General features: G+C 33.9%; 1 protein-coding gene across 2 annotated transcripts; it reads left to right on the forward strand.

Moving 5' to 3' along the window:
* Positions 1–7,527: 7,527 nt before the first annotated feature.
* Positions 7,528–17,891, forward strand: LOC142524177 (serine/threonine-protein kinase STY46-like). Of its 2 annotated transcripts, none has more exons than XM_075627994.1 (16): positions 7,528–8,084; positions 10,158–10,272; positions 10,840–10,949; positions 11,105–11,218; positions 12,112–12,184; positions 12,618–12,728; positions 14,057–14,107; positions 14,219–14,358; positions 14,442–14,549; positions 15,405–15,478; positions 15,758–15,933; positions 16,135–16,230; positions 16,665–16,745; positions 16,849–16,899; positions 17,312–17,452; positions 17,575–17,891. In XM_075627994.1, the coding sequence occupies exons 1-16, from the start codon at positions 7,882–7,884 to the stop codon at positions 17,596–17,598; spliced, it is 1,668 nt and encodes a 555-aa protein (XP_075484109.1). In that variant the 5' UTR covers positions 7,528–7,881; the 3' UTR covers positions 17,599–17,891. The 2 variants fall into 2 exon arrangements, with proteins under 2 accessions (XP_075484109.1, XP_075484108.1); XM_075627993.1 differs by having other exon boundaries at positions 7,529–8,084; positions 11,099–11,218.
* The last annotated feature ends 471 nt before the right edge of the window (positions 17,892–18,362 follow it).

Here is an 18,362-nt window from a genome sequence, read left to right on the forward strand (position 1 = left end):
ACAAGAAAAATATAGGTCCACATTTCAAATCACGTTGAATAAGTAAACTCGTAGTGTAAAACATCAGAAAAAAGTTGGTCCTTTTTTTTTTTTCACTTATGATGTGAGCAAATGAAGCACATTTAAAGAAACTCATATTTGATGCCCAAATAAGGACCAACTTTTTTTTTTCTTTCTCGATTTATCAAGAAGTGCCCAAGTTTTTCTTTTAACTCATCCTTCCAATAGCCCTTTTTTTTTTGTAATATATGGTGACATGCCAAAAATATGCATATATCCCTTTTCTACATCAAACCAGTGTTTGAACAATCTTTCATATATAGGTCCCATCGCCATTTTCTTGCACAAAAACTGAGCAATCTCTCCTTTCTTGCGATTCAAGTGGACCCTTCCACATCAAATACACACTATTGGATGATTTTCCCATTAATGTTATTTTTCTACCAGTTGCAAAAATGTCTTTTAGAATATTGATGCTGACAGAGGAATCTAATCCTTTTTTTATTTGATAAAAATTTACAAGTTCTTTTCATATGTATAGGTGTTTCATAACTCACTATGAGTGATTATGTTGCAGAAATATCTTTTTAGAGGGATTGATGCTGATAGAAGAATCTAATCCCTTCTCCATTTGATAAAAATTTACAGGTCTTTTTTCATCTATCCAAGTGTTTCATAACTCATACGATGATAAATCATGAGTGATACTCTCAAATGTCCGCACAAATTATTTTTAGCTTTAATACAACTACTCATTTTGATCTAGATACATTGAGTTTACTTTGCTCATTTTTCATGTGAAATGTTTATCAAGTACTCTCCATTGGCCATTGAACATGGAGTATTTGTTCCACTCAAATATTTAAGTTCCTTTAGTTTAAATATCTAGAGGTGTTGAGATATATGAAGAATTACTCTCGTAAATATTAGATTATCTCGTTTTATGATTGGCTAAAAATAAAGTATAAAGACTTAAGTATTTGTATTGACATTTATCTAATTATATAAAGAAAAAAAATTTCTCTAAAAAAATTGTATAAATCTTCCAGATTTTTTATGCTCCTTGGATGGAGCAACCACTGTAAAAACACCACGATTTCAAGATTCATCATTGCTGATTGCTATGTGAAGTGGAAGGATTATTTTACTATCTTTTACATTAAATTATCGCGAGAATAATATAAAGTTAAATTATACCAGCTACTTTAAAGAAACATGTTAGACATGCATTATATTTCAAATATTCTTATACTTATGATAAATATATATTTCTTGTTGTTATTGTCTCATTATTCATCATGCCTTTTTTTTATTATTATTATTACAGTATGATATATATGGTTTACTATCACCACTTTTTAAGCTTTGGTCTATGTATTTGAAACGTCTATTACTTGTTTTTTTTTTAAAACGTACTAGAATTTTTATTTTTTATATGCTTTCGGCCGAATATACATACATATATATACAATTTAAAATAAACCGATCAACCTTATTATTTAAAAATCCAAAATGCATTGCAAAACGTAGAATCGTCAACTAAAACATAAAACTAACAATTTTCAAAATAAAACATAAACTCTTTAATCCTCTTAAAATCACTCAAAAGCATAAAAGTCATAAACACAATCAAAATCTTTAAAGTAATATTAAATTATATAAGTGCGAAAAAACTAGCAAAGGTACTCAGGTTATATGCATCATCGATCCAACTAGTTCAACCATCAAGTCCTCCATCATCATCAAAATTATTTTCACATGCATCGATTACACCTAGTGAGTCTATTGATTTAGCAAATTGTGACTTTCATATAATTGTGACTTTCGTTTTAGCTTTTGGTCGATGGATCCATCTACTTATAACCATTATACCAGGCGGCGGAGACATCGACGACACTCCTCACCCGTCAACTGAGTATTGGCCTTATATATCATCATATCCTTTCATTTTAGTCACAATCAAAGCATCTCCTTCAACCTTTCATCATACTCATCACTTACACAAATTCATGCATATATATTATTTTTTCCTTAAAACCAAACATACAACACGTCTTCTAGCATTATCATTTTTCATCATAAAATCTCATACATTAAAAATAAATATTTTAACATTCATTACAGTATTCAGGATACTCTCAGGACGTCTAACATTTTTCAGGTGTAGAATGATCGTTTTGTCCCTGAAACTCTAACTTTCCTAATTTACTATTAGACCTGAAAACGACGACCTAAATCCATCCAAATTTAACATAACACCTTACAATACACACATAAACATTTATTAGACGTAAACTTACGCTCCTCTACTGGTTTTTCAATTTGTTTTAAAACTCAAACCTTCGTCTCGGTTATAACCCGAATCGACTCGAAATTTAACAAACTTGAACCATAGCTTATTAACACCAACCATACCTTATGCAACCCAAATCAAACCATTTAAGACCCTCGGAAAAGCCTAGACAACCTAATGAATTTTCCTTGCCCTTATTCGAATCCTAGCCCTAGCCAACATTAAATCCATCGCACCTAGCACTTAACCATCAAGTCCAGACCCTAACCAACCCTCTTAGGACCTAGATTGAACCCTTAAGACTCTACTGGACCAGCCTATACAGGCTATACAAGACCAGCCCTCAAACATGCGACTTCTTCATGATGCGCATGCCCAAGGAACTCGCTACAGCCCTAGCCCTTGCACCAGTCGCCCATTAAGCCACCTAGGTGAAAGAGGATCGTTTAAGGTGCCCGAAATGCGCAACAGAAGTTTCAAAATATTTTTCATACAAGAAATCTAGCACCCTAAACACTAAGATATGTAGCAAATACAATAGAACACAAAATGACATTCATAGTATGTTTAGAAAATTACCTATCAATCACAAGGATTGATGTTTTGGCTCCAACCAAGTTGTAAACAACTTGGCTCTTGAAGGTAGATAATTTACAAGCTTCCAACACCACTCCTTGCTCAAATGGACTCCTTCCTTCAAATTAGGTCCACCACCAACAAGCTAAATCCACTCTAATTTTGCACCAGAAAAATTAGAGAATTTTTCATTGAAAAGACTAAGCTTCCTCAACAATTGAATAAAGAAAATTTTAGGAGAATATGAAGCTCAAATTTCGGCCATGCTTGTTTTTGGAGAGAATGGGATACATTTTTCTTGGTCATAGAAAAAGTTAAAGTGTGTCCCAAAGGCATGCATGTCATTGGATATTGAAAAAAGTAGTCTCCAACCCTTCACCTCCCAAGCATGCAATTCTATTTGGGCTTGTAACAATTACAAAACTCATGGACTTTTATTTAAATGTCTCAAACAGTATTTGGGTCCATTTAAACCTTACTTGATTTTACTCAAGCCCAATAGTTGAATAATTATTTGCTATTGGGCTCTACAAGACCCAATATTATTTAATTAATTCAACATTTAAATTAATATAATTATTTGGACATCTACTAGGCCCACTAGTGTTTAGTTAATTCAACACTTGAATTAATTTAATTTAGTCCATAATAATGTTTATGAAAATCACAATTTTCAAATATATTATTTGTTTGGACCAACTTTTAATTTAGGAATACTTTCTCGAATTAAAAGTTACATTCTCCTTATAGAAGTCATACTTCTATTTTTATTTGCGCTTATAAACTCCTTTAAAAGCCGTTCAACACATTGAACTATTTTACTTCTCAACGGGATCTAGAAAGTTAGCATTTGTGTGACCCTCAATGGTTCAATGATACAACTAGTCGTGCGTTCACATCTCAATATGATTCGAGACTAAACATGTCCTTATATGAGCTTACCTCAGTTGCTCCATTTTTACTTATCAACTCCTTGATAATAAGAACGTCAGAACTCAAGTCTGATAGTACCCAACCAATCATGTTAAACGTCTAGCAGCATCGCTTACATGATTTCCTAGGTATCAAATGATAGTGCCTGCAAGAACCAATCTATTATGGTTAGCGTACAGTACAGTCCTTTCATCTCATATATCCCGATCGATTCGACAACTATTGGTATATCGAGAGCTGTCAAAGAATCGATACTATGTGTCATGTCGTAGTTGCATCGATGGTGTAATCTATGAAACCCATTTCATAATTACCACCATACTCTGATCAGAGATTTCAAACTACATAAACATAGGATATCCATACCCGAAGGTAAGCGGTGAATCCCCGACTATAATGCATCGACTCCTATATGTTTCGACAAAACACCCAACCTTGCCACCTGATGACCCCATATGAGTCGGTAAACAAGTCAAAGTGCAATGCTAGCATATAGAGTCTCAATGTTGTCCCGAGTCATAAGAACTAATGGTGTACAACTATAAATTAGGACGTTTCCACTCGATAAGTGAGAACCACTTGGAAAGTCCTTTATGGAGGGTTGTTCAGTGCACTCTACAAGGAGCACCTATCTGCATGTTCGGACATCACAATCTCCCCTACCAATGAAACATGGTACTCACATCGCAGATACTAGTCTCGAACTCGAGCGGCTTATATCCTTCTTAGCGGTGGCTGAATCGACTATGAACTGTTTAGAACATACTAGTATTCCAAATATGAGTTTCATGATACTCATCATATGAGCATCTCATATTCTTTCTACTATTTGTATGTTCAAGAACTTTATCTATGCAACTAGCATGTGTATACAGATAAAGATGTGCCAAAACAATAATTTCAAATATTATTAAAATAAAGATTGTTTATACATAGAGTTTCATTGTGAAAACTCGACCAACACTTGGCTCGACGGACACCTACTCTAACACTAGGACCATGACTCGACCCCCTTAGGACCCCTGAACACGTCCCTACAGCAGCTGGTGGTCGCACCATTCTAGGAAGTCCAAACCGAAACCCTAGTTCCCATATGATCCCAATTTTCGTTCTATCTTGTTACCTTCTTGTCTAGCCCTGATCCAAGCCTATATGGACCCTTAATCATGCTGAAAATCGTCCCTTTTCATAACCCTATCATGGCATCCCCTTTGTGCAACATAAACATGTATGTAAAAAAAGCATAAAAACTCAAGTTTTGTCATGTATATGCCTCAAAAAAGAAAATAAAAGGAAGTATATCATATTTTTCATGCAATCATATTAAATACACATAATATGATATGAACGATGAGTAAAGGAAGATTAAAGCATGTCCTTTGCATATTTCATACACAAAAACAATCCTTAACGAGGGACGTTGGCGGAGAGATGGGGGAGAAAGACCTTGCTGAAGTTTGCCTTCAATATTCACATGAATTGCCTTCAAAACCGTGTGGTGTGTGCAGTGAGTGTTGATGGAGGAACACTATTCTAGGTAGTGTGAGGCGTGAGTTTGAGTGTTTAGGGTTTAGGAAATTGCAAGGCTTTGGTATATAGAATACTTGGTGGAAGGCTTGGCCCAAAAACCTTAGTATAATAGGTCAATTAGGACCATTAGATAATAGATAAAATATTTTGTTTAGGATAATTTTCAAAAATATTAATCGAGCCTCCAAAAAATCCCTATTTCGTCAAAAATCGATTACAGTTTAAAATACGGCTCGATGGGTAAAAATATCTCAAAAGTTGCAATTTTCGAAAATAACATATAGAATATACCATATATTAAATAATTAAAAATGATCATTTAATAAAAATATTTTTCTTTTTATGGACCCCGGTCTCTATTCCTCGATCGCATTTCGAACAACTTTTAAAACACAGTTTTATGCATTCTAATATAAACAAATATTTTAAACATGTAAACATGCTTAAAAAATTTTAATTAGACATTTTTCATTTTCCGTAGATTTGCATGTAGTTGGATTACATTATCGGATTTTAAGCCTTACAGTATTCATCATGCAATTTTATAAAGACTAAATTTTAGTCACATTTTCAATGATGCGAAATCTCAAGTTTTTTACACATTTTATCTTAATTAATACCTTTTATATAATTTTGAAAATATGTACTTTGTGATGTTGGTAATACTTCATTTGTATAGCTTGAACATTTATTAACAAGCTTGTATAAAAATTAAGGTTTTTTTATTATTAGTTTTTTAAAAAATAGTTTGTGTAAGCCACCACTTGTGGCCGACCTAGAAATATTGCATGGTCCAGCCGTAGATTCAATAATTTCACCCGAAGAATGATCAATTTTTTACTACAAATAAAGTCATGAGTAAAATAATCAAACTACAAAAATACAAGCACAAGTATTTGTCCATTTGAAAGTGAAATTTGAATTTTTTATTGTGTACATATATTAATTTTTATTTTTATATGTATTATTTTATTTTTTATTAAAATATTTTGTATGAACTTACTATTTGACAACTTATTTCAGAATGACCGAAAATCGAAGTCCATAAGATCTCAGTAGAGTGTTTTCTACTTACAAGCAACACATAATTATTTACACATAATGCTCCTGTTGAACAACGTCGACGTGAAATACACATTTCATTTTAGATGTGGTGAAGCAACTATCACACTGCAAGATATTGGATTTAAAAATTGATGGTGACCAATTGACTGGAATATATGTTTCACATACAGTTGGTCGATGACAACATAAAAGTCTTGACTTGTTGGGATTTGTGACATCATCATGGCATTTTAAAGTGGTCATTTGTTTATGATTGTATTATACGATCACTATATTTCTACCCTTATTGATTATAATAGTTCGGAAGTAGATGTCGTGAAATATATTCATTATGTATCATTGATGAATATTGGAGGAATATTGTTCCCGAATTATATAATAGGGTCGACTATATTCATATTTTTGTAATTGATGCATGATATTGATCGTGTAAAATCTTATAGTTATGAAAGTGCAGTTTTAAAGTTTTTATACCACAAGCTGTATAATACAACACGTATAAGAAAATCTACAATAAATGGATATTTATATATCCTGCATGTATAAATAATATATTTTCATTATTTTATTTGATACAACATATGTCTTTTTAACTCTTTTTATTATTATTAGTAGATAAGGGCATTAAACATGCTTAAATTGGTTAGTCCCGATCGAGATATGTTAACAACTGTTGCGTCTCCAAATCAATCCGATCATATTTTTTTCAGTTGCTCTATATGCACCCAATAATATTTATAGTTTGTTGTCCTAATAAAATCTATAATTATTTTTACATTTTTTATTATGTAATTATGTTTGTTAAATTTACATCGTCCGCTATTATCCGTGACATTTTACGGCAATACTGCAACACGCCACCGTCCACACTATTTTTTTAAATTAATAATTAAAAAAACCCATAAAAACAAGAAAGGAATCATGACACCAAACACATCCTTGATGACGTAAAGTTGACTATTTAGTAATTCTATCAAGATTCATTGCCCCTATCAGTAATTTCACTAATCCGAATTCAGAGCCCTCTATCCATTCGCACTCAACCTTTTGCGCCTATCATAAAAAAAAAAAAAAACTTTTTGCGCCTATCCTTCTCTCACACACAGTACACACACCTCCCCCTCTCACAGGAGCACACTCAATACATACACAAGGTGTACGTAACTGTAGCAGTTGTAGTCTCTGAGTCTTTATCTGAAAAACAAGAACTTGACATTCTGCAAACCCCAATTTCTCTCTCTTACCACTGAACAGTGCTTTGTACACAACCTCCTCTCCCTGCCACAGTAATGATGGACTGTTTTACCCCTGCGTTGACGCGAGGATACCGAATCAGTTCTAGCCACCCTCTCTAGATTCCACCTACCGTTGGGAGAAAAGATTTGAGTTCCGATGGATTTCAGTTAGCTATATGTGCTATATATATTTTTTCAAACTTGGTGATAGTGTTTGCTGTCGAGATAGTGCACGCGTATATTGTGTATATGGATTTGGTGGAGGAGGTTGGTGAGAGTTCATCGCCGCCGAGGAGTTACGGCAGCTTTGGTGGCGGCGGTAGCGGCGGCGGACACGATGTGATCAGGAATGATGTGTACAATCGGTTGATGGAGAATGGAAATGAAGAGGCGATTGGGAATCCTGATTTTCGTGAACAGTTGGAGGGTCACTTCAATCGTCTGCCTCAGAGGTATTTGTGTGGATGTATATTTGACGAGTTTGGGTGTGTGATGGATGTTCCATTTCGTTAAATTTGTATTTTGTTGTTTCGAATGCATGTATTTTGTCGTCGAATTTCGTGGAAACCTTTTTTCTTTTTACCAAGAAGAAATCTTTTCTTCCTTCTTGAAGAAACTTGATGCGTGTGTGCAGTTTGTGATGCACTCTTGCATTTGTAAAGTATAAAATAGGGAAAGAAGTCAGCTTTACTTCTCACATGGCACTATATATAGAGTAGATATATTTGTGGCTGAACAAGATTGTGAAAATCCCGAATTACTACTGATATACTAGTCAAAAGGAAAGGAAGTCATATTCCTACGTTGGCTGACAGATCAATTAGTGGTTCTATATCACAATTATTTTTTAACATAATTATGGCGATGGATTTGTAACAAGTACATCCCAAAACCACCCCCTCCAAATTGGAGCATGAATATCTTGAAGTCCCAACTTGAGGCATCACTGTAATAACTGGTCCTTCTGTAAATTTATCAGCTGTAAGCAACATGAAACTAGATTGAATCTTTTCACGTTAAAAAAAAAAGGATGGTCTTGAATATGTGCTTGTTTCTTTCATGAAAAACTGGATTGCTTGAAATGTGTAGTTGCTTGATTGTCACAAAATATAGAATGAGGTCTGGAAAAAAAATTCTAAGATCAACTGATAAGTACTGCATCAATTGTGGTTCGCAGACTGTTTGTGGCATTTCACATCATTCAGCTTCAGCCGAAGATCAAGAAAAAATATCTTGACATTTTGTTATCTTGTTGTCAACCTAGTCGTAGGAAAACTTGCCCAATCTGAGTGGTAACATGCCATTGATCGACAACTACTTGATGAAGTTGCCAAAAATTCCTTACTCTTTTAGATATCAAAGTGAACACATTGCAGCATAAACGAGGCTTTCTTGGAGCATTATTGATTTGACTAAGAATGTTGATTGCGAAAATAATGGCAAGATAAGTACTCATAAGATAGATTAATTGTCCCACAAGTCGAGGATAGGGAGTTGCATCTTTAAGGAGGTCACCAACTTTTGAAGTTAGTTTCCATTGTTGTTCAATTGGAAATGCAGCAGGTCTTGGCCCCACAAGGCCCACATCCTAGTGTGTATTTACACAGATTAAAAAATAACTTTTTAGGAATAAGATACTTTTATGCCAAGAAAATACTTAAGGGGGCCGAGACTTTATATGAAATTGAGAATGCAAGGAAGACTTCAAGCCGCCAATAGCTGCAATATTTTCTTCCAGTTATAATAACGTATTCACATGAATGCTGATCCAAGATGGTTATGCAAATACATAAAGAATAATCAGCTTTCGACCTGGCGAAAACAGTTGAAATAGCCAATTTTGTGATGCTTGCCCAACCTATAGTGAGATTTTTGAAGTTTACAAACCTGATCATCATGATGTATCGCAAGACCTGGTGTATTTTTCATGTATACATCTTTTTTTAAGACACCATTTGGAGGGGTTATGGGTTGATAGATCTGACAAACATCAGCAGAGCAGCATTCGTTTTTAGGATGCAGAGCCATTCTCATGGCTCTAAATCATGTTTAATAATTGTCTCTATTTCATGAAGGATCATTAGAGGAGCCAAGACGAAGCTCGAGTGTACTTGAGGATACTGTAGAAGTCATGAAATTGATAGAATTGAAGTTAGAACATGATTACAGGCTGGATTTGTAGCAGTTGCTTCACAATAGCATTTGCTTACGATTTTGATATGTAGTTCCAATTGCTAGCGTTAGTTCGAATTACATTTCTTGGAGTTGTACTTGACTGATTTAAATAGATACTTTCAGATATGATGTTTTAAACTTAAAGATTACTTGAATCCCTTGAGGTGTTTTATGATATTTTTATTGTCTTGTTTGATCTTAATGTTGTGTTGATTCTGTTATTTTTTATGATATATGATATTTATGAAAACTTGGGGTGGTTGTAATTTATGAAAACTTGGGGTGGTTGTAATTTATGATGCCACGGACCTAATGTGCTTCAACTTTATTTATTTTGGTATATTTTTCAGTTACGGTTTGGATGTAAATTTGGATAGAGTGGAAGATGTGTTGTTACATCAAAAGCTTCTTGCTAGAGCAAAGGATCCTAATAATCGACCTGTTTTCCATATCCGTTTTTTGGAGGTATGCATGCCTTCAATAAACATTTGGCCTCGTTTACTTTCTCGTGCCATCTGAAAAACCACTGATAAGACTGTCATCTGTTTAGTGGGATAAGAATGACCGATATCTTAGTTGCAATCAACATTTGCTCAAACTTTATGAAATTTTTGGGGAATGGATATCCGATCTAGTATGTTTTTGGCAATTTGATACTTAAATGCTGGTAGGAGATAGGAATCTTGAAGACGTATTTTTGCTGCCAAAGGTTTTTTTTATTATCAAATGTGAGCTATAAATTGAAATAACAGAAAGAAAACGATTGACAACTGGAATTGGGATGGTGTCGATTGAGCAATGATGGTTAGGAGTTTTTAAGAAACTTATCTCATAATGGTAGCCATTTACCGTTTCGTGAGTAAAGGTTACTGGTAAAATTTTCCCTGGATGAATTTAATATATCCACAGTTTTCTTGTAGATGAGAAGTCATGCTCTTTTCTGCATTTTCCTACTGTGCGAACTATTCAACTTCATTAAATTATTGTTCTATTCTGCTACTTCTTTGCTTTATTACACACATTTTTCCTCAGAATATTTGCACAATGGTCGATGATGAGCAAGTTATAAGTGTTCCTCATGCCGCAAATCTGTGTGGCACTGTTGATGATGAGGATGACCATACCCAATTATTAAATCATAGGTACTTGTGATATGTAATGGATACTGATTTAATACATTACATCACTGCAAAGGATGATTTTCTTTTTCTTGTTAAGATGGGTTCTCAACGAGTGTATCTATTACGTGTTCATGTCGCACTTTGTCCTTGTTTTCTCTGAATGTGACTAGAAACAGGAATTTTTTGGGTGATGTTGAGACCTGTTCTAAGCTAGAGGATCTTAATTTGGATGTTTGGAAGAATTCTAATGGCATAAGCAGAGAAAATCCTGCAGAAGATTTGACTAGAAGGTAATTTCTTTGCAACTTTTTCCTATGCTCTATGTTAACATTTTCAAGATGAGAAGTAATATCTTATTGAAAGATGACAGGCTTAAAAAGTCAGGACCTCTTTTTCCCTCCCTATTACATGTAAAAATCCTTGATTTTCATGAATTGAGTAACTTTACTTTAATATTTCATACACAATCAAGATTCTTCTGTGGATGTTCAAGATGTAGTGCTTAACTAAGATGTTTTATTCCCTGGATCCAGTGTTATCCAATTATCAGCTTGTGCTGCTTGGGGTGAGAAGACAATTAGAGGAAATATATTTGTTATATTGCATTATATTTATCATTTATTTGTTTGTGTGAAATCCTATTATTTATAGTTTCTTATCTCTAGCACGTAAAGATAGGTTAGTTTTTTTTCATATTTATAGTAAGCCTATTTAATTACTTTGTTATGTGATATTGTCATATTTTATGGTAAGTCTATATAAATTACTTTGTTATGTAGTTTTATTATTCAGTCTTTTCGCTGGAATAAGAATCCTAATATTTTCTCATTCCAAATTTTTTAAAAAAAAAAAATATTTCATGATGTTTTTTCTTTTGTCAAGAAACTGCAATAACAACCATTCCCTCTGATGCACAAAATGATATCTTTAACTAAACCTCGAGACTTCTTTGTCGAGATTTATTTGTCACTTAGCACATGTAATCTGCTAATTATTTCGTAATTTTCTTTATTTTGATCGATACAACTACTGTTTTGAATAACATTTTTTAAGACCTTTCTACCTGTTGCTTTCAATTTATTGGATTTTTCCGCTGAATATATAAGATATGGGCTATGTGTATGGTATTGTTTGGTCTGTTTCATGTGCAAAAGTGAATCTGAAATCTAAATATATAGTGCAGGAAGGAAGCTCTTCGCACACCTATCCATGAAATGATATTTTCTACTGTTGACAAGCCCAAGCTTCTTAGTCAGGTATAATAAGAAAGGATTTTCTGCCTTGTTATTCAGAATGTTGGTGTTTATTTGTAAACTTTCCTGCACTTCTGTGTCTTGGCCTTTGTGATGTGGAGATATTCTGGTGACTTGTATTTCGACTATGTTCTTATTAACCCTTGATCAAAACATGCATTGCATAATTCATGCCTTTGTTCTATGCATGGGTGCTTAGTTTTCTTGAGATGAAATCGGCATCTTAATTCTTTTGTGTATGCCATTTAAGATTAAAGCATGGTTTCTAGTGTTCCTGTCAGTCCTTCCCTTCCCGTGTCTTCTTCCTACTTTCCCTCCCCTTTTTTGGAAATTTGCCCCTGGAGATCTCTCATTTAGAAACTTGCATCGACTACTGAGCCTTAAAATAACAGTATCATAACTTAGATTCTGCTTACTGTATTTCTCTTGTTTGCAGCTTTCTGCTTTGCTCTCTGACATAGGACTCAACATTCGGGAAGCTCATGTGTTTTCAACAACTGATGGATACTCTTTAGACGTATTTGTTGTGGATGGATGGCCTGTTGAGGTATCTGTGGTTAAGCTTACCAAGTTCAGTAATATTATCGAACTTAGGATTTTATGTTTGAAATTTTGTGAAGACAGGGGTCACATTTTAAAAGTGGTTTGTTTGAGTTGGATTATGTATAACTATAAACTGTATGTCGACCAAGTTCAGTAATATTATGAAACTTTGGGATTTTGTATTTTAAATTTTGTGGAGGCAGGGGTCACCAATGAAATTGGTTGGTTTGAATTGGATTGTGTATAACTTGAAATTGTTTAACATGAATGCTGCTACAATTTAAGGTTCCCGATGTGACAACACTTGATTTTAGATTACTGACTTGTTTTATATACTCTCAGCCCAAATTCAGTGTTTTCAACCCAACCTATTATAATTTTTTCAATAAAAAATTTTGTATCATTGACTGAATATCAGTCTGTCCTTGCTAACATGAAACCACATGATTTACAATTTGACCTGGCACACATCTGCTTAGAAATAGATCATGAAGATAATTGATCCAATTGCAATTGCATTGTTGTAGGCACAATAATACACACATGTAATAAAAAAGTGAAATGTTAAATATTATTACGGTAACTTAATATCTTTTCTGGTGGGTATGAAAAAAAATGAAAATACTAGTTTATCTTTGTGCACAGTTGACATCTCTCAGTTGTAATCAATCACCCTCTTTCAATTACAAAATAGAAGTTCAAGACAGGACAAATTTGTTCTATTTTGTATTTTAACCAATTAATCTTCCTGAATAAAATAATCCATGCGAACTTGTTTCAACTTTTTTCGGTCTTTCATTTGCTACAAAGGTGGCGCATTTTGCACTTAAGTTTCCAAGTATTCTGATTTCCTTGTGATTTTTTATCATTTGTATTTTAAATAGCACAAACCGAAAAAAATATAGTTGTTTGCATTTATTTTGTGGAACTAACTCATAAATCTATGATCAGTTTTTATTGGCATAAGCTTTACATTTACGGTAAGTGTTTAAGAATTGTATCATGTGTTTGCATGTGAGTTTTTATGGTTTTCTGGAAGGTGCGGAAGGGAGTTTATTTGTGGGGTGTAAAATTGAGTAACAGTTAATTCTTGAGAGTGGTGATGAAACCTGCAACAGAGATTAGGCATACTTCGCTGAAGGTCTGTGCCTTAACACTTTCAGCCAATATATTGATTACTTGGTGATGGGATGGCCGAGCATTACTAGGCTCTCATTTAACTATTGGTTGTCTTCTTTTGTTATAACTTTTTATATGAAAGTCATTTAGACTATGTTGATTGTATTTTCTGAGAAAGTAGATATGTTGTTGACCTTGAATTATCGTGGCTAGGATACAGAGAGTCTATATGAAGCAATGATAAAAGCCATTGCTAGAAGCGAGGTAATCAATATGGACTATGCTTGTCTTCTTTGAAACAGTTTTTTTCCTCATCCATTATAAAATACTGGAGATCAATGTTGCATCACCAGTTCTCTGGTTTTCCTTGTTTAGGGATCATGGTCTGTTTCATCACACTCACAATCAATGATAGAGAAAACTATTGCTGCAAAAACTAAGTTTGAAGATTGGGAAATAGATTGGAGACTGTTGAAGATAGGAGAAAAAATGGCTGCCGGATCTTGTGGAGATTTGTTAGTTGAAAGCATTATGATAAATTCTTTTGACTTTGTTTGTCCTGCCTTGTACTTGCTTACATATGTATTTTATTTACAAGGTATCATGGTGTATATTATGGTCATAATGTTGCTATTAAGGTCCTCAGATCTGAGCATTTGAATAATTCTCTGGAGACTGAGTTTGCACAAGAAGTTGCCATTTTGAGGTAGGTTTTCTTTGCAGCTTTTTACTATTGAGATTCAGATAGAATTTTTTTTATTTGATTTAAATGGCTATTTTTTTAAAATGTGAAAATTTGTGAAATAAAGTTTTTTCTTGAGTTGTCTGCCAAATAAATTCAAGGTTGGAAGTGTTTTAGAAATGATAACATTTCTCCTAGTTTCTTATTTCGAGCTTCGTTGCCTTCTGTGCTCTGGGTTTTAATATCCAAGCTACTTTTGTGGAATTTTCATAAACATGAAAATATCCAAGTAGAAAATTAGGCATTCTTCGACAAAACCCAAAGACGGAAGACAGCTTACATATGTTAGTGATGCATCTAATATTCACCATATAGTGATGCTTAATAAAATGTCCTAAAATGAGATGACACTGGTGCGACACTTCTTTCTTTTCCAAGTAACATGAAACTGAGACAAAAGCGAATTGCTTCATAGATACTCCTGCATCAATCATGTGTCAGGAAATCATCCAACAAAAGTAATGCCATGATATGATTGCTGTTAGAAATGCCTGGTCGATCACTAGTTATCGTATGCCTTACCTGTAATAAAAGTGAGATATATCTTGTGGCACTGCTGTTGCTACTTGCTACCTCATTTTGTTACTTTCTTATCTATATTTTCAAACTGGAATTGTGGAACTTCTCAATAATCCAGGACAAGAAAAGTGCTCATCTTAATCAAAATTATTTGTTCGTCACAGTTTCCCTTTAAGATACTGTTTTCTCCGTACAGTTGTGAAAATACTATTTTTCGCTGTCCGAGTTGCGAGCCATAAATAGAAACATGCTATTTTTCATTCTAATAATATTTCATTTCTTTTGTTTGTTAAAATTCAGGCAGGTTCAACATGGAAATGTAGTGAGATTCATCGGTGCTTGCACGAAATCACCTCATTTATGCATTGTAACAGGTATGGTGCTTTCTATATGGTTGAGCTGATTTCACATTTCCGAATAATTTTGGTTCACGTTGTATACTTTATGTTATTTTTGTTTTGAACTCTGAACGAATTTCCTATTCCTACCTTACTGGTGAATGAATACTTTGGTAGCATGAGCATTTATTGTTATCTTTATGGATGCCTCCTTTTGTTTTATCTTATTGCCAATTAAACTATCTGTCGGATATATATTACAACTGTTATCTAATTTTTTTAATGTATTCATGTTGTTTCTGATTTTGTATTTAGAGTACATGTCCGGAGGGAGCCTTTATGAATATTTACACAAGAATCATCATGTATTGAAACTATCACAGCTGCTGAAGTTTGCAATTGATGTTTGCAAAGGAATGGAGTACCTTCACCAACAGAATGTTATACACAGGGACTTGAAGACAGCAAATTTGCTTATGGATACTTGTCATGTGAGTTCATGATGTCTTAACATTTATTTATTGTTCCATTTTGTCCCTTTGATATTTTTCGGCATAAGTAGTTTCCGCTACTGGGGAATGTAAATGTATATTTTTTATGAATAAGATTCCTTCTAACTCGATCTTAGGATCTTTTGATTTTGACGTAATGGTGCTATACATATCTTGATCAGTGTGATAATTTGTTTCAAGGTTGTTAAAGTGGCAGATTTTGGAGTTGCTCGATTTAAGAATAATGGTGGTGTGATGACTGCAGAGACTGGAACATATCGATGGATGGCACCTGAGGTATAATACTTTTGCTTGAATAGTGTCATGGTGTGTAATTTGTTATTCAATACATTAAGTCTTTGTTGTGGAATAGTATATATATATTAGCTTCTAAACTTTGACTATGTGGTGCAATAAGATCTATCCTTGGGAAAACCACTCAGTCCTAACCAACATTATATTATACCAGTCTTTGTCGCGTCTGAGCACCATCTTTCATTTCTAGTTTCGAAAGAAATTTTTCTTCGTTGACATGGTACTTATTGTCTCGAGATTTAGAACTTCAAAGGCTTGTGCATACGAATGTTTGTATGGCAGGCATCCTTCCTGAAATTCCTTTGTTAATTCAACCCATGAACCCTCTAAATTCTTGATGCTTTGATCTGCCATTTGCATATTTTTTAATTTCTTGCACTCTCTGAAAGCTAGTGTGTACTAAAACTGTTTCACAGGTTATAAATCATCAACCATATGACCAAAAAGCAGATGTATTCAGTTTTGCTATTGTTCTTTGGGAGTTTGTGACAGCTAAGGTTTGTTCTTAAACCCAGCCGTTATAAATGATAATTAGAGCAAGACCACGTAGCATGTTCGAAGTCAGTTCATAATATTGCTATTCTTTTCTTCTGCTTCCAGGTGCCTTATGATACAATGACACCTCTACAGGCTGCGCTGGGTGTGAGACAGGTTAGCATGTGTTTCTCCCTGATGTTCTGTTTAACATAATTTGTGAGCTGTTATATCACAGTTGCATATTATAGGATATGTAGCAGCTAACTGTATCATCTTTTCATTGCATCACATTTGCATATTTATAGGTCATGTAGCAGCTAACTGTATCATCTTTTCGTTGTGTTCTCATGTTGATGCTTAATATTAGGGGATGAAATCTTAAGACCTGGCAATTCCAGCAAATTTTTTTTTTCAAACGGACACTACAAAAACATGAATGAATCGAAAGAATATCTTATATCTTATGGTGGAATTATGACATATCTGCATGCCACTGTTTGTCCTAGTTCGAAGAAATATCAATCTGCCGTATCATTCACCTGCTCGTACATCTCTATTTAATCATTGCTCTATATTTTTGGGATAGGGTCTTCGACCAGAACTCCCAAAACACGTACATCCCAAGCTGTTAAACTTGATGCAAAGATGTTGGGAAACTCTCCCTACTAAACGACCTTCCTTCACCGATATTAGAATTGAACTTGAGGAACTGCTACATGAAGTACAGGTAGGGGAGTGTGCTTTTACTACTAAAGACCATCCCTCTTGCACAAATATATAGATACGTTATGCATGAATTCATGAAATTTATTAGTCATTAACTCACGGCTTGAAATCATTGTTTTACAGGAGACTGCACCTAATGGCTGTTGAGTATATATTTAACTAACTCGGCACATTTTGGTTGTAACTAGCGAGAGCTTGTTTTGGTTTTTTTCCCTCGTTGGCTCTTCATATGAAGGTTATAGGGATTTTGGGTTACACGTGACAAGAAGGTATGTTTGTAATGTTTAAAAAAAATATATAGACGATAATTTTGTATATGAAGTTCAGCGAAAAAGCCTATACTTGTATAGGTATGTACAATGTATTTTTTGTTCTTTTTGTGCTTTTTTTGCCCTGTTTGTGGTGGCTCGTTTTTGTGAAGGAGTAGCTTCATTCATCCATTGTTGGGGGGTCCAATTTCATTGTTTCCTCGTTTTGGACAATTTGTCATATTTTCTATTATGAGATACTTAATGAACTTAAGATTATCACGGGACATGTGAGAAGAACCAACGAGTAGGTCTCTGGTGAGACGGTCTTACGAATATTTATTGAGAGACGGGTCAATTCTACCGATATTCATAATAAAAAGTAATACTCTTAGCATAAAAAGTAATATTTTTTCATGGATGATCCAAATAAGATATCTGTCTCACAAAATACGACCTGTGATATCGTTTCACACAAGTTTTTGCCACAATCAACTTTATGATCTGCATTTTCTAAAAATCAATTTCAAGCTTTGGAGATCTAGGTAATATTTGATTTCCTTTCCTAGTATTTTCCGAATGCATTTTCTGGAAATGTCTGTATTGAAAAGTTTAATAAAAAAAACATGATTCGTTAACTTTTATCTTCTAGAAGAATATTGA

The sequence above is a fragment of the Primulina tabacum genome, chromosome 14, assembly GCF_025594145.1.
Source record: "Primulina tabacum isolate GXHZ01 chromosome 14, ASM2559414v2, whole genome shotgun sequence".
In the NCBI taxonomy this organism is placed as follows: domain Eukaryota; kingdom Viridiplantae; phylum Streptophyta; class Magnoliopsida; order Lamiales; family Gesneriaceae; genus Primulina; species Primulina tabacum.

What these genes read in the sequence shown, in the direction of transcription:
- LOC142524177 (XM_075627993.1), top strand. Translation starts at nt 7,882, where the DNA reads ATGGATTTGGTGGAGGAGGTTGGTGAGAGTTCATCGCCGCCGAGGAGT. An exon ending in AAGCCATTGCTAGAAGCGAG is followed by an intron (nt 14,108 to 14,218) that starts GTAATCAATATG and finishes TTCCTTGTTTAG; the next exon opens with GGATCATGGTCTGTTTCATC. An exon ending in CTGCGCTGGGTGTGAGACAG is followed by an intron (nt 16,900 to 17,311) that starts GTTAGCATGTGT and finishes TTTTTGGGATAG; the next exon opens with GGTCTTCGACCAGAACTCCC.